Below are 16,084 nucleotides of genomic sequence, written 5' to 3' on the forward strand. Positions count from 1 at the left end.
GCTATGAAAGATTTCAATCTTCTAACTTCTTCGTCGACACGTGTTTTAAGAATGCCTCCGGGAAAATGCACTATCAACTATATGCGTAGCAGCCGCGCAGCCGGCACGTACGCATCGCTATCGATTGGATATGACCGCCAGTTTCATTTTCACCCATGGTGCTTTTCACTCGACTTTCCGCGTGAGCGTTCTTTCTCGTGCAATGCTATCGGGTGGGCAGATGTAGCATAGTCTGGTTCCCTGACCCATTTCCCCGGTAGAGGGCGTGGGGAAATATAGGGTCAGGTACCGGCTAATGTAAACATGGACGCTATTGGGTTAAAATAAAACAAGCTGTGATTGGATGAAAGTAACACTTGTAACTTTTCTCATCTTTCTTGGGTTTCGCACTTTCAAGCTCACTTGACATCAACTTCTTGTTTGTACCACAAAGCCGTGGAGGTAGAAAGAAAGACTTTCTACCTCCATGATTTAGCCATTGTGACTTAGCACACCTCTTAATACTTTTAGAACGTCGACATGATGCCTGGCATTTTTCACAAAATTGGACACCATTCTATCCATCGAAATCAATCGTCGTTCACAGTTCCAACAAAGTTTGCTTTCAATTAGCTGCGATATTGCAGCAGTACTTGTGGCGTGTATCGAACGTGCTCGGGTCATTGGGGTCACGCCACAGTCGGCGATGACCTCAATGACCCTAGCGCGTTCGATACACGCAACAAGTCCGGGCAACAAGTACTGCTGCGATATCACAGCCAGCCTTCAATCACCTCTATTTCCCCGTACTTCTGGATTAATCCTTTCAGTTTATGTTTCCCGCCTTGTGTGCCAATGTTTTTGGTTCGGATACCAGTGTTCGAACATAATTCTGATCCAGTCGAATTTTGACCGGCGTTTTTATGGTAGCAGCCATATTTGTTGTAGCATGTTCTGTCAGGTGACTAACCTCCGCCATCTTGAACAAAATTCTGTTCAAGATGGCTACCCGGTACCTGACCCCATATTTCCCCACGCCCTCCACCGGGGAAATGGGTCAGGGAACCAGACTAGATGTAGCAGAGCAAGTGTTCATGGGAAAGGATACAGCGGGTAGGTACTAGGTAGAATGACAAGACGCCATCTTGAAAATACATAGCTACGGACTGTTCAGCGAATCTCTGTGGTAAGTTACATTTTAAACGGATTTTCGTTGTGTTGAATTTAGTTTTCGTCATTTGATGTTATCGATTACGTCTTTTATTGCTGCAGTCGTACAGATTTGTGTTCAAAGATGCATCATGATCCGCTGGTACGAATTTGTGTCCGAAGGTTGCGTCCTCAGTTTCGTCGCCGCCTACGTCACATGTGATTGATTGCACATGTAGGTGTAGGCCGTTGTTTAATGTGTATGTACATGCGCACGTCGGTAGCGGATGTTGGGAAGATGTGTGTGCATTTTTAGTAGTGATATCGATGTTTTTTCTCGTTTAGCTCAGTGGAATGCATATGAGTAAGAAATACTTCAGTCATTTCGGCATCGCCGTATCCCGAATCCAAACTACGGCGGTCTAACGCAGGCCCTGGAAAAGCCGTTACGTGACTTGCGTCATGCAACCAGAAACACGGCTGTTTCATTTGACCTTTCACGTTGTTTTTCTTGAGATTTCGGACACTTTTAATTTCGTGTTGTGACGGCGACCGTCATGTTTTCGCCTTCCAGGTCAGGTTGTTTACATCCAAGTTACTGACAGACTCTATATACCGTTCCATTAAAATTATGCGTGCCGACATGGATACCATTAGTCCGACGTGTGAACTGCTTTTGTCCAAATTGTTTATCGAGATATGGACTAAAACCAGGGATCCGGAAGTGGCCAGTTTCCTAACCTTTGGGTTAGAGTAGCCGTGCTGTGAACCATGGATTCTACAGCGAAAGGGTCTGTGTATTTAGAACACAGCTTACAGTTTCAGTCAGGGAGATAAAAAATTGACTATGAAAATTCCATAAAATTTACAGCAGTTTGGCTTCTTGCTCAACAACTATCAAAATAAAAGTTTTTGAGTCAGCACAAATCAGGGTTTGTTTAGCTTAGGGTTTACTTGTACAAACTAGGAAAAGACATTCTTGTTTTGATTTTATTTGCAGATCATGCCAAGAAAGAAGTATTGGAAGAAATCTGCTGTCAAAAAACAGGTACCTTTTGATTTATCAAAATTGTTTAGTGTTCATACTGGTTGATGCAGTACAATTTGTTGGAACTGTTTGTTTGTCTTTATAAAGCTTGATAAGGTGCAACTATTTAGGGCTTTGAGACAATGAATCTGAAGCCTCGTAATCCGAAATACTCTTGTGGCCATTCTGTTATATTTTATTATAATTATTATTTTTCGGCCATCCTCTCTATGCCATTGTCATGTAAACACTGTTGCATGTAGAGACTTCCAATTTGGCACATAGGTAAAACTTCTTGCAAGTAATTTTGTGATCACATGCCCATAACAATGGGTTTTTAGCTCACATTTGGTCATACCAATGTTAGTTTATCGTATAAGCTGAAGTCGATATCGTCTGTATGTATGTGTATGTATGTATGTAAGTATGTATGTATGTATGTATGTATGTATATACAGTATGTCCATCACATCAAAAACACGCAAACCGCTGCACATTTCAGCTTGGTATATGGTGTTGTGGATGCATCCTGGGCTATAGATGGGATTTTGTTCAAATGAAGTGTGCGTCGCCAAAATTATGCAAATGAGCTTACAAAATGTGAAAATGGTCAAGAATTAATATCTCGAGAACCGCTGTTTTGATTAGTTTGAAAATTTGTGCGCAAGTACCTTAGGTAAACCTTAGACAGTTTTATGAGTATTGTGAAGATATACTTAATTTGTATTTTTGCTGAATTTTTTGGTGATTTTTCTCATTTTTTGCTCACGTGTTGACACCAGTGGGCATATTTCGCAGCGATGTCTGTTTGTCTGTGTGTCTGTCTGTCTGTCTGTCTGTCCATCTGCCATCTGTGTGTACTCAATATCTCAAAAACGGCTCATCAGATCAGAATCAAATCTCGTACATAGATTTAGTTTGCAAATGGCAAGAACTGATTAGTTTTTGGTGGGTGTGGCTTGCTTGCTTTTTGCTCATTTGCATTATTAATGATTTTAGAAAAAAACTGATATATATTGACAACGACCACACACAATTTGTTGAGATTCACTACAAATGTTGATGACACCAAGATATATCAGCTTTGAAAGATATTAAGGGGTGACGTGAAAGATAATTACTCATTTGCATGTTTAATGAAATTCCCTAATTAGGAGTATATATCTGAATTTACTTGATCAAAATTGACGAAACTTGGTATGCATATTGAAGATACTATGATTTAACCTTATTGAAAGTCATTAAGCATTTTTACAACATCCAAATCCCAATTTGCATATTTAATGAATTTTTGAAATTAAGGATATATATTTAAAGTTACACGACCAAAATTGATGAAACTTGCTATGTGCATTTAAGATACTATGATAAAACATTATTAAATGTAATTCAGCATTTTTACATCAGCCAATTCCTAATTTGCATATTTTATGAACTTTCCTAATTAGGGGTATTTATCTGATTTGACGTGACCAAAGTTGATGAAACTGGCTATGCACATTAAAGATACTATGATAGAACATTATTGAAAGTCACTAAGCATTTAAACTTCAGCCAATTCCTTATTTGCATATTTAATGAACTTTCATAATCAGGGATATTTATCTGTATTGACTAAACCAAAGTTGACAAAACTTGCTATGTACATTAAAGATGCTACGATACGACATTATTGAAAGTCATTAAGCATTTTTACTTCATTCAGCTCCTAATTTGCATACTTAATGAATTTTTGAAATTAGGGATATATATTTGAATTTACATAACCAAATAGATGAAACTTGCTATGTATGTTAAAGATACTATTATGTAGGCTAACATCATTGAAAAGCATTAAGCATTTTTGCTTCAGCCAATTCCTGTGTGTATTTAATTAACTTTCCCAATTAGGGATATATACTTGGATTTATTTGATCAAAGTTGGCATAACATGCTATGTACATTGATGATTATACCTGGTTATACCAATATGGGAATCATTTCGCACTCTTGTTTCATGTCAGCTAATTTATAGTTTGCATATCTAATGAGCTTTCAAAGTTTGGAATATATAGTTTGAAGGACTTGACCAAAGGCAATTAATTACACTTGCTATATAAAGTGGTGATACAATGACAGCAGTCAAAGAAATCAATTATTTTTTTTCAGTTAATTACATATTTGAATACTTAATGACCTATAGAGTTAATCTGTGGTGAATATTGTTTATTATGTTGATCATAATTATTTCAATGGAGTTGCAAACATGTGGCAAAGGTACAAATTTACACATAACTGCAATATATAGTGAAACACGTGAGCATTTACAGTTCATATCTGGTCAGTAAATATTATTCTTCTCTGAAACTGGCGGCCCAATCGCTTTCAAATTTGGTTGGATCTTTGCAAGGGTGTTACTCTTCTAATTTGTTGAAATTATGACAAAATTGTGAAATTACTATTTTGGAGCAATTTTGTCATGTTTGGTCAAAAAATCTTAAACAGTATTTTCTTTTAAAACCCCTGGACAGACAGCTTTGATATTTGGTACAGAGATGAACAGAGATGACAATAGTTAGATATGTGGATATTGTCCTGAAATATACAAATTTGTATTTTTAAGACAATATTGTCATTTTTGGTCAAGAAAACTTGTTCTCAAAATTACTTGTTTGATAGCTTTGTAATTTGGTATAAAGTCCCAAGGGATGTTATTAGATAAGTTTTCTGCTCAAAGTGTTGGAAACCCCCCAAATTTGTATATTTTAGGTAATTTTCTCAGTTTGTGACCTTAAATGACCTACACCAACCCAGGATATGTTGTGAGACAGTTTTGAAGGCTGTGAACATAATTTTGTCATATTTGGTATCAATTTGTAGGAAAATTTGATCGAGAAAACAAAGCTGAGGTGAATTTTTTCATTGCGGACCAATTTTTGCAACTTTTTTATGTAAGACATACAAGAACTGATGAGAAATTTGGATCAAGGATAATTCCAGATGTTGTAATCACCGCCCACAGTGGAAGGCATTTCACCATCTGTAACTAACTTAAGTGCTGTTTACATTAGAATGATAACACTCATGGCATTAATTAAAAACTCCCCAAGGTTGTAAATACATTTCCTGTCATCTGGCGTTATGTAATACAAGGGATGGAACATTTGATATTCAGGAGGGGGTAGGGTCTAGAAGATTGATGAGGTAGCATTACTTGTTTACCAGATCCCTTGTACATTTTTTTACCAACTCCCACCTTTTCTTTTTATCAAACCTTTTCTGTCACTTTTTAGTTGTTTACATTTGCTTATGTATTTAGGATCTGCTTGTCCCATTGCTATAGAAGTTGATATGCATGTTCCTAAAGATGACCTCCAGTACCTAAGTTGGAGACCTTATTTGCTTTTGTCATTCTTGTTTTTCCTGGTTTAAATATTTGTTGAATTTACCAAGTCAAACCGAATGTGAGCACACTGTCCTTGACGGTATTTTTGTTCATCTAGCAAACAATATAGAAATTAGTGAAAGTATAGCATTGTACAGTAACAATTAAAGTGTGCCATTAGTTTATTGTGTATCCTCTTTATTTTGTTTCCAGGTCAGCAGCAGCAGTGAGCTCGCCCTCACTCCAAAAAAAGGCTTTGTGGAGTATCCTCTCCCTAATAAAAAGGAGTTTGTGGAGTATCCTCTCCCTAATAAAAAGGAGTGTTACGAATACAAAGCTACGCAATTGCTAAGAAATCCCTCCGAACATTCAGAAATGCACAAGGCAAATTCAGTTACAGATATTTCTAACTGTGATGTCATAGCAAATCAACTAGTGTCTGTACAAGGTAGTTGTACCGATTCAGAAACCACTTCACCTACAGCTATAAATGATATTTGTAGATCTGAACCACATATACAGCTGATCTTTGGAAATACACATCAAGGAAGCAATGTTTTTGGCGCTAGCTCTCGAGGAAGACAATGTACTTGTAATGCTCTAATTAGTTTGTGTTTATCAAGACATGGTAACGTAAAGATGTCCAGTGATTTAGATTATATTCTACAGAAAGGTGACAGTTTGTATAAGTCTGTTACATCAGAGTTACGGCGCAATAAAGACTCTCATCATGAGATGCTAATGATAGATGAACTGCCCAACTGTGTGCTTATTGATCAACACGAATACACTATTCAAAAAGTTGATTGTTATACAGGTATGCTGAATGAAATCTCAGATCCCAGTAGTGATATTTATTATACATTTAGTGAAGCTACTTGCAAGGCATTTCAAAAGTATGCAACTAATTTGCTAATTGTTGGAAGTTACTGTTTGGCATTGTATAGAACTTTGGATAACAAATTTGCAGTGTTTGATTCACATAGCCATGGACCTGATGGTATGCATCACCCTGATGGACGCTGTATGATTCATTACTTTGATACTCTAACAGAGCTGTTAAGATTTATGAATATATTGTTTATTAGTTGGGAATTCACAAGATGTTCACCATTTGAACTCCAAGGTCTTAAGATATCTGTAAATACAAACGTTTCTGCATCTGATAATCAACTGATGACAAGTTATTTTGAGTATCAGTCCAAGTGTCAACAGTTGCACGAAAATTCTGTAACAAAGGAGCATGGAAAGTCTGAATACAATACAAATGTCAAGATGCCACATGCTGTGAAATTTGACAAAAGAATGGTGTTAATGAAACCTGTTGACAAGAGACGGATATATCTCAAAGAATATAAACGAAAACAGCGAGAGAATCCTTCATTCCGTAATAGTGAAAAGCAAAAACAACTTGTTAACAAGCAAAAGAAACGACTTAATCCAGCATTCAAAGAGTCTGAAGCAAACATAAAACAAAAAATGAGACAAAATCCAGCATTTAGAAAATCTGAACTTGAATTAAAACAAAAACTGAGACAAAATGTAGAAATGAGAAGTGCAGAAAGACACAGAGAGACTAAACTGAAGCAAAGGATGCGACAGAATCCAGCATTCAGAAAATCTGAACTTGAATTAAAACAAAAACTGAGACAAGATCCAGCATTCAGAAAATCTGAACTGGATTTAAAACAAAAAATGAGACAAAATCCAGCATTCAGAAAATCTGAACTTGAATTAAAACAAAAAATGAGACAAGATACAGCATTCAGAAAATCTGAACTTGAATTAAAACAAAAAATGAGACAAAATCCAGCATTCAGAAAATCTGAACTTGAATTAAAACAAAAAATGAGACAAGATGCAGCATTCAGAAAATCTGAACTTGAATTAAAACAAAAAATGAGACAAAATGTAGAAATGAGAAGTGCAGAAAGACACAGAGAGACTAAACTGAAGCAAAGGATGCGACAGAATCCAGCATTCAGAAAATCTGAACTTGAATTAAAACAAAAAATGAGACAAAATGTAGCATTCAGAAAATTTGAACTGCATTCAAAACAAAAATGAGACAAAATCCAGCATTCAGAAAATCTGAACTTGAATTAAAACAAAAAATGAGACAAAATCCAGCATTCAGAAAATCTGAACTTGAATTAAAACAAAAAATGAGACAAAATGTAGAAATGAGAAGTGCAGAAAGACACAGAGAGACTAAACTGAAGCAAAGGATGCGACAGAATGCAGCATTCAGAAAATCTGAACTGGATTTAAAACAAAATATGAGACAAAATCCAGCATTCAGAAAATCTGAACTTGAATCAAAACAAAAAATCCAGCATTCAGAAAATCTGAACTTGAATCAAAACAAAAGATGCGACAAAATCCAGATGCCAGAAATGTAGAAAGGAAAATGGATACAGCTCTAAAGCGTAAGGCCAGATTAAATCCACATTATAGACATCATGAACTTGAACTGATTCGCCAAAAACGTAGTCATTCTGCATACAAAGAAAAAGAAAGAGTAAAAAAATCACATTCAAGAGCTAGCAAAAGATTACAAAATCAGGAAATGATACAGAAAATGATACATGATTTTTCTAGACAAGTTTGTGAGACAAGGAGCCAAACAGAATCTGAACAGTCAGTGTCAAGCAGACAAAAGTTTGGAACTCATATAGAAGAATGTATACAAATATTTCATAAGAAGATAGCAGTGGGACCCATTTATGTGTGCACATGCTGTCACCAAACATGGTTCGAACATAGTGTTTCTGAAGTAACTGCAAATAAATTAATCTGTATAAGTGATGAACTGAAACACAAATGTTTTACTGCAAGACGGTCTGTAAATGGCAAAGAATGGTTGTGTAACACATGCCTACAGTCTTTAAGACACAACAAGATTCCAAGATTATGTCATATTAATGGACTTGGGTTTCCAGACAAACCACCAGAATTGAATTTACATCCTCTTGAAGAACGATTAATTTCACTGAGAATTCCATTCATGACGCTTTATGAACTACCACGAGGCAGTCAATATCAGCTCCACGGATCAGTTGTCAATGTTCCTGTTGACATTGCTCCAACAGTGAAGTCTTTGCCAAGATTACATGACAGTGCAGCAACCATTCCTATTAAGTTGAAAAGGAAACGAACATACAAGACATGTGTACTGCAACAAAATGTTAGACCAGTGGCTGTTCTTTGTGCTTTACATTATCTGATGACAAAGTCTTTGTATAAAAATGCAAATATAAATATTGATGAGGGTTGGCTAGCAAGTGTAACTGAAAGTCAGAGGCATGAATCTGAAGAAAACAATAACATTGACTGTAATGGTGATGACAGTGACAATAGTGATACATTTAGTGAAGTTGACCAAAATGAAAATGTACCTGGCAATCTTGACACAATGTTAGATGATGAAAACATTGATAGATTTCAAAGTTTGACATTTGCTCCAGGTGAAGGTCAATCTCCATTAAGCTTATTTCAAGATAAAGATGCTGAAGTTTTATCATTCCCAGCAGTATTTTGTGGTGAAAGACGAAAATGTGATGAACAGGATGCCACAATAAAATTACACTACAGTGAAATTTGCAAATGGGAACTACGGGCTGAAGATCGCAGAGTTGCTTCCAATGTGCCAAATTTATTTTTCAAAGCTAAGAAGTTGCAAATCAAACAAGTTGCAGACAAAGGCACACTTGTCATGAAAAGGGTGCAAAGCAAAGGAAAAGAGTACACTGCTGGTGAAATGCTGAATGAAAATACACAAAACAATATCACAAAACTTGATGAAGGTTACCGCATTTTCCGAACAATTAGAAATTCGCCTCCCTATTTGGAACAATGTAGAAAAGACATTATGGCAATGATCAGACAGCTTGGCTTACCAACATGGTTTATGTCTCTAAGTGCTGCTGATTCAAAATGGCATGATCTACTAGTAATGCTAGGTAAACTGATTGACAAGAAAGACTACACTGATGATTTGGTTGACAACAAATTGAGCTGGCGTGATGTTACAAGACTTGTAAGTTCAGATCCTGTCACTTGTGCAAGATATTTTAATGACAGAGTACAGCAGTTCATTGAAATGGTGCTAAAGAGTCCACATTGTCCAATTGGTGAACTGAAAGACTATGTATATAGAGTAGAATTTCAGCACAGAGGTTCTCCACACATTCATATGTTAGTTTGGGTAAAAGATTCTCCATTATATGATACTGCAGACAATGAAGAAATTGAAAACTATGTTGACACATATATCTCATGTTCAGATGATCAGCCTGAGGAACAGACTGATTTGTTAAATATGCAAAAACATAAGCATTCCAGATCATGTAGAAAGAAAGGACAAGCATTATGTAGATTTGGATTTCCCATACCACCAATGTCAAAGACAACACTTTTATCGCCATTTGAAGAACCTGAACGTGATGACTATGAGAATTTGTATAAGAAAATAAAAGAACAGCTAGATGAAATGAAAGATGGATGTGATATATCTTTTGAACAATTCTTGCAAAATCTAAACTGTACTGAGGAAGACTACATCAAAGCTATCCAGACTTCTATCAAAGGACCAAAAGTTTTCCTGAAAAGGAAACTGTCAGAAATACGAATCAATCCTTACATGAAATCATTGCTTACTGCATGGAAAGCCAATCATGACATCCAGTTTGTTGTTGATCCCTATGCTTGCGCAGTATACATCACAAACTATATTAGTAAAAGTGCAAAAGGGATGAGCACATTGCTGTACAATGCTTGCAAAGAAGCAAGGAAAGGGAATGATGATATTAGACGACAAGTTCGGTTTATCGGCAATCAATTCTTGAATGCCACAGAAATATGTGCTCAAGAAGCTGTTTACTTAGCACTACAACTCCCTTTGATTAAGAAAACACGAGAAGTGATATTCATCAATACATCACCACCTGAAGACAGAGCACGTTTACTAAAAAGTACAGAACAGCTTGAAGAATTACCAGAAAATTCCAAAGATATATATTCTTCAAACAGAATTGTCAGATATGCTATGAGACCAAAGCAACTTGAACATTGGTGTTTGGCAGATTATGTATCAGAATTGAACATTACCTACCCAGCTTCATTTGACTTCACAAAGCCACCACCATATGCAGACAATCATGATGATGATGACATTGGTACAGATAATGCAGTTAGTGTAGACAGTGATGGTAAAGAAATTTCACATAGTATAGATATTACATTGCCTAATGGAATCAAGATCAAATCAAGACAAAATCCAAGAGTTATCCGCTATGTCCGATACAGTGAAAAGGTAGACAGAGAAAACTACTGCAGAGAGCAATTACTGTTATTCTTACCATGGCGTAATGAGACTGAAGACTTATTAGATCATGGCAGATATGATAATTATTCCGCACACTATGACAAGAAAAAACAACATATCCAAATTGCCAGACAGAAATATGATTTTAAGTGTAAAGATCTTGAAATTGCCATTGAGAGAGCAGAATCAGATACATTAGCTGATGACATTGAAAATGCTATGCAACATATTGCACCTAATAATGTTCAGCATGAATGTGATGATGAACTAATAGGACGAACTGAAAGTAGTTCCTTTGAATTTTTCAATCCAATACGAACAGTACAACAACAAAATTATGATATTGGACAAGATATTGGAGTTCCATCAAGGGTTAGTGATGATTTGCTGAAAAGCTGCATGTCAGATACTGAATACTTAAAGTTACTCAGGAAATTAAATATCAAGCAGAGAGAATTTCTGCTACATGTTACTCATTGGGTCAAAACAAGAACTGAACCTTTAAGAATCTTTCTGACTGGAGGAGCTGGAGTTGGAAAGTCTGTTGTCATAAAAGCTGTACATCAAGCATTGCATCGCTACTACATATCACAAGACATTGATGATTTAGATCATTTACGTGTTTTGAAATGTGCACCAACAGGTACTGCTGCATACAACATTGAAGGAACTACTCTTCATCATGCATTTGCTATACCTGTACAACAGAACTTCACTAAGTTAAGTCCTGAAAAAGACAATACTTTGCTCAACAAATACAAACACTTGAAGTTTGTGATCATAGATGAAGTTTCATTAGTAAGCAATGAATTGTTTAGAAGAATTGATCAACGCTGTAGACAGATAATGAGAAATGATAGCCCATTTGGTGGTCTCCATGTGCTTCTTGTTGGTGATTTATTTCAACTGGAACCAGTATACTATACATGGGTTTACAATAATCTAGTATCAGGTCATAGAGCTCTGGCAACAAACCAATGGAAAGAATATTTTGTGATGTATGAACTCACAGAAATTATGCGACAGAAGGGTGATCAAACTTTTGCTCACCTTCTAAACATATTGAGAGAAGAAAATCACACACAAGATGATATCAAGAAATTGCAAAGGAGAATAATCAGTGCTACTGACGAGAACTATCCACACACTGCACCTCACATGTTCACAACAAACAATGAGGTTAGCAGTTTTAATGAATCAGTGTATAACAGTACCACAACACAAAAGGCCATTATACAAGCGGTGTCAACTGTTATAGGAGATGTTACAGATGAGGTCAAAGATGTAACACTACGCCATTTGAATCATGACAAAAAATATACAAGTCACATGCAGACTGGTGGTCTTGCAAAACAGCTCAGAGTTGCAGTTGATTTACACTATGATTGTACAGTTAATCTGGATGTAGAAGATGGCTTGACAAATGGAGCAACATGTGTGCTCAAGAAAATTGAATATAAACAAGGCCTTTCTAAACCAGCAATTCTTTGGGTGAAGTTTATTGATAATAAAATTGGTCAAAACTGGAGACAAAAATACCAGTCATTCTATACAAGCAATATCAAGAAATCATTTACTCCCATTTTTGCCATAACAAGGACTTTTCCAGTGAACCGTGCTTATGTAACCAGACAGCAATTTCCACTGTGCCCATCTTCTGCTAGAACAATGCATAAATGTCAAGGTTATACTTTGCCAAAGGCTGTCATTCATATGGGTACACGAAAAATATCACAGTCACACTATACAGCTTTCAGTAGAGTTACCAATCTTAAAAATCTGCATATTTTGCATTTCAACGAAAGTAAGATTGCTGTGTATCCATCTACAAAAGAAGAAATGCATAGATTGCGCACTGAATGCCAACTAGAGTGTTGCTATACACCAGTGTATGAAATGCCACAGCATAAACACAAAGTGATCTTTCAGAATATAAGATCTCTTCACAAACATTTCCAAGACATAGCACCAGACTCAAACTATCTCAATGCCGATGTTATAGGTATTGCAGAAAGTCGTCTCATGAACAGTGATCACACTGACACGTATGCATTGCCAGGATTTCACAGTGTTATTCGAAATGATCAACAGCAGACAACTACCACCAGACCACCTCATGGTTTAGCAGTATATGTTCAGAAAACATACACCGTCATTTCAACGCACCACTTCTCCTCCAATGATATTGAGTATTCATTTGTCAATGTAAAATCCAATGATAATAGATTATTGCAAATTGTCTTTGTGTATAAATCCCAGTCTTGTTCAGTTTCGACTTTAAGAGAGAATGTACACACCATCAGTAGTTTGATAGATCCAACCCACAGCTTTTTAATTATTGGTGACTTCAACATTAATGCTGCAACACCTGAAAATCGATCTCTGATTGAGTGTTTAGAAACGACTTTTAATAGTCCCCAGCTGATTTCTGAAAAAACTACAGTATATAACACAATCATTGATCTTGCTTTCAGTAATGTCAACTGTACTGTTGGCACCATTGACTCAGTTATCTCTGATCATAAAGTCATCACAGCACAAATATAATGAAATTTTATACTATCCGATATTAGTTTGCTACAAGAACCTGTAATGACTCTGACAAGATAATAGCACACACTTGGAACTGTATTTACTACATATTGTCACAGAATGGTGATGGAGCCCTTCAATCAGGCAAGTGCAATGGAAACGAGGTCAGTTGATGACCTACAGCTAAGGTCACGCAACTGCCGAAAATTCAGATTAATCCTGCAAGGCCAAAGATATGGGAAGTAGCAGAATTCCCAAAGAATGGGGTCAGCATGGAATGGGGGTCAGCATAGAATCCACGGCCCTTGTCTCAGAGAAGAGGAAAAGAGACAAAAGGTGGTAAAATGGAAAGAGGGGCAGTTGATGACCTCGAGCTAAGGTCAGGCAACTGCCCGAAGTTTGGATCCATCCTGCAAGGCCAAAGATATGGGAAATAGCAGAATTCCCGAGGAATGGCGGTCAGCATGGAATCCAAGGCCCTAATTGTCTGAGAGAAGAGGACATAATTCTCATAGGTTGGCTATAAAAATTGTCATATTTTGTGTTTAATAGTGTTATTGTAAAACCTATTCAATGACACAATTATACATGCATATTAATATATATATATATATATATATATATATATATATATATTATATATATATATATATATATATATATATATATATATTGCATACAGTCAACATAGGATACTATTACACATGAGGAAATGGGGGTATCAGTAACAATTCCATGCAATTTTCAATGTTGGTTGTGTATCAATGTATCCACAGCAAAATCCTGCAAGATATGATTAAAAAAATTAAATTTTCTCATGTAACTGTCACATTTATCACTTTTCCTTTCCATCTCTTGCAGGAGTTGTCATCGATGTAGGTGGTGTCAAACGGCTCACAGTGAGAGGTATTCTGTAGAGTGGCGTTTTTGATGCACCTCCAAGATGTCTCTTCACAGAATTTTGTCAGTTTAATGGATTTGATGGATGTCCCTTCTGCACCTCTCCAGGAGCAACAGTAAAAACCCGTGAAAGAGGCCATACATATGCCAACCCTTTTGATAGGAGTCAGATGTCAGGACATGGAGAACCCTGCAAACAGTTGACTTTACCAAAACTGCAGCAGAAATGGGAAATCCATTTAGGGGAATTAAACATTTCAGTTTGACATTGACATTCCCAAATTTTACACCATTAGAGGCATTGCTTTGGATTCTATGCACAGACTTTGTATCGCTGTTTTGAAGATGCTGGTAAACCTTTGGACTGATAAAACTTACAAGGATGACCCCTTCTGTATTGGTGATAAAATTAGTAGTATTGATAAATCGCTGTTTAATGCAGAGCTGCATGTTGCCAACACAGTTTTTTTCAAAGGAATTTTCCTCATCTAAGATGACAACGACACCCCTCATGGTAACATTTCTGTGATTTTGAGAAATTACGCTGCATTGGGTGCAGTGTCCCCTTAATCTTTTATTACACATGTTCCTTCTTCCCTTGCTGTTGATCTAACTCATTGGAAACCATCACAATGTAGGACTTTCTTTATATTGTACTATTCTGTACCTTCATCATGGCATCATTTGCCAGACATTTATTTCACCCATTATCGCTTATTGGTTTGGGCATTTTTCCATTTAACTGTATATCTATTGAAAACATACAGTCCTCTGAATAAGACTGACTGCACAACATGCGGTATGTGTGATTGAAAATAAAATAAAGATGCTTTTACTGTGTTAAAAACCTTTTGTACATTCAATTTCATTTGTTGTATGAGATTCATGCATCATTGCAAACAATGATACAGTTTTTGAAGTGCATCTGAGTTCTTGTGAGAAGAACACAAACTTATACAATACTTTGCCATCACACTATTTCATAGACATGCAGAACTAAGTTGTCTCAGCTCTACATTTAGTCTGCAGGATCAAATGGTTGAGCTGTTAAGCAAATGTGAATACAACATTAGCACAAGCAAAGTGTGAAATACATGTTACTGTCTCAATCTGGGGCGATTTCGCTATATACCTGAATTCTGACTTTAGCTAGCCATCTAGTTGGACTGTACAGTTGAACAGTCCCCAGAATATACATATGTCTGACTTAGATTTGTGTGCACAGTAAATTTTCTTCACAGTCTCTGACTTTGACTGCATGTCATCTCATTAGACTGCACAGTCAAGTTAGACTCTGTAATGATAAACTCTCGCAAAGACCATGGCTATTGTAAAGTTATGTAGTTTTGTGTACTCTTGGAACTATTGACAATTCTAACCTTGCATTTTCATGAACCTTTCAGGCAGAAATGTAAACACTTTATAGTGTACTCAGACACTACCAACTATTTCTTTGGTTGCTCACATTTTTTCTTACCCGCAGCATGTGCAGAAGGATTTGAGTATACGCATTTACAAGAGTTTTTCAAAAATCATGCTTTATACAGAATCTGAGTATACATTGAATTCTTTCCAGTATGCTTTTTTGGTTAGGGCCATGACAATTGTTGCATAATGCTAAAGACCTCAATTTTTTTACATTTACGTTTTGTGCTTTGGCCATTCATGTCTATAAAGACTGACAAGATTTTCTATTGCTCAGTAGCAAAGTACACAAATTACTTGTGGAAATTTTTGAATTAGTCATGGTAGAATCCTGATAACCAACCACGTGACCAAGTCCATTCTTTGTATGTCAGCAACTCAT

The 16,084-nt window shown here is 36.3% G+C and overlaps 3 protein-coding genes across 3 annotated transcripts in view; all 3 read left to right on the top strand.

Moving 5' to 3' along the window:
* Window positions 1-16,084, top strand: part of LOC139136531 (arginine-glutamic acid dipeptide repeats protein-like) — a 158,190-nt gene that overhangs the window by 72,487 nt on the left and 69,619 nt on the right.
* Window positions 1,048-7,601, top strand: LOC139137666 (uncharacterized). The gene is made up of 3 exons (XM_070705874.1): window positions 1,048-1,165; window positions 2,129-2,176; window positions 5,733-7,601. The coding sequence occupies exons 2-3, from the start codon at window positions 2,132-2,134 to the stop codon at window positions 7,584-7,586; spliced, it is 1,899 nt and encodes a 632-aa protein (XP_070561975.1). The 5' UTR covers window positions 1,048-1,165; window positions 2,129-2,131; the 3' UTR covers window positions 7,587-7,601.
* On the top strand, window positions 7,853-15,195 carry LOC139137665 (uncharacterized). The gene is made up of 2 exons (XM_070705872.1): window positions 7,853-13,892; window positions 14,239-15,195. Exon 1 carries the CDS (start codon window positions 7,891-7,893, stop codon window positions 13,390-13,392), a length of 5,502 nt encoding a protein of 1,833 aa, XP_070561973.1. The 5' UTR covers window positions 7,853-7,890; the 3' UTR covers window positions 13,393-13,892; window positions 14,239-15,195.

This window comes from Ptychodera flava, chromosome 7, assembly GCF_041260155.1.
Source record: "Ptychodera flava strain L36383 chromosome 7, AS_Pfla_20210202, whole genome shotgun sequence".
NCBI lineage: Eukaryota > Metazoa > Hemichordata > Enteropneusta > Ptychoderidae > Ptychodera > Ptychodera flava.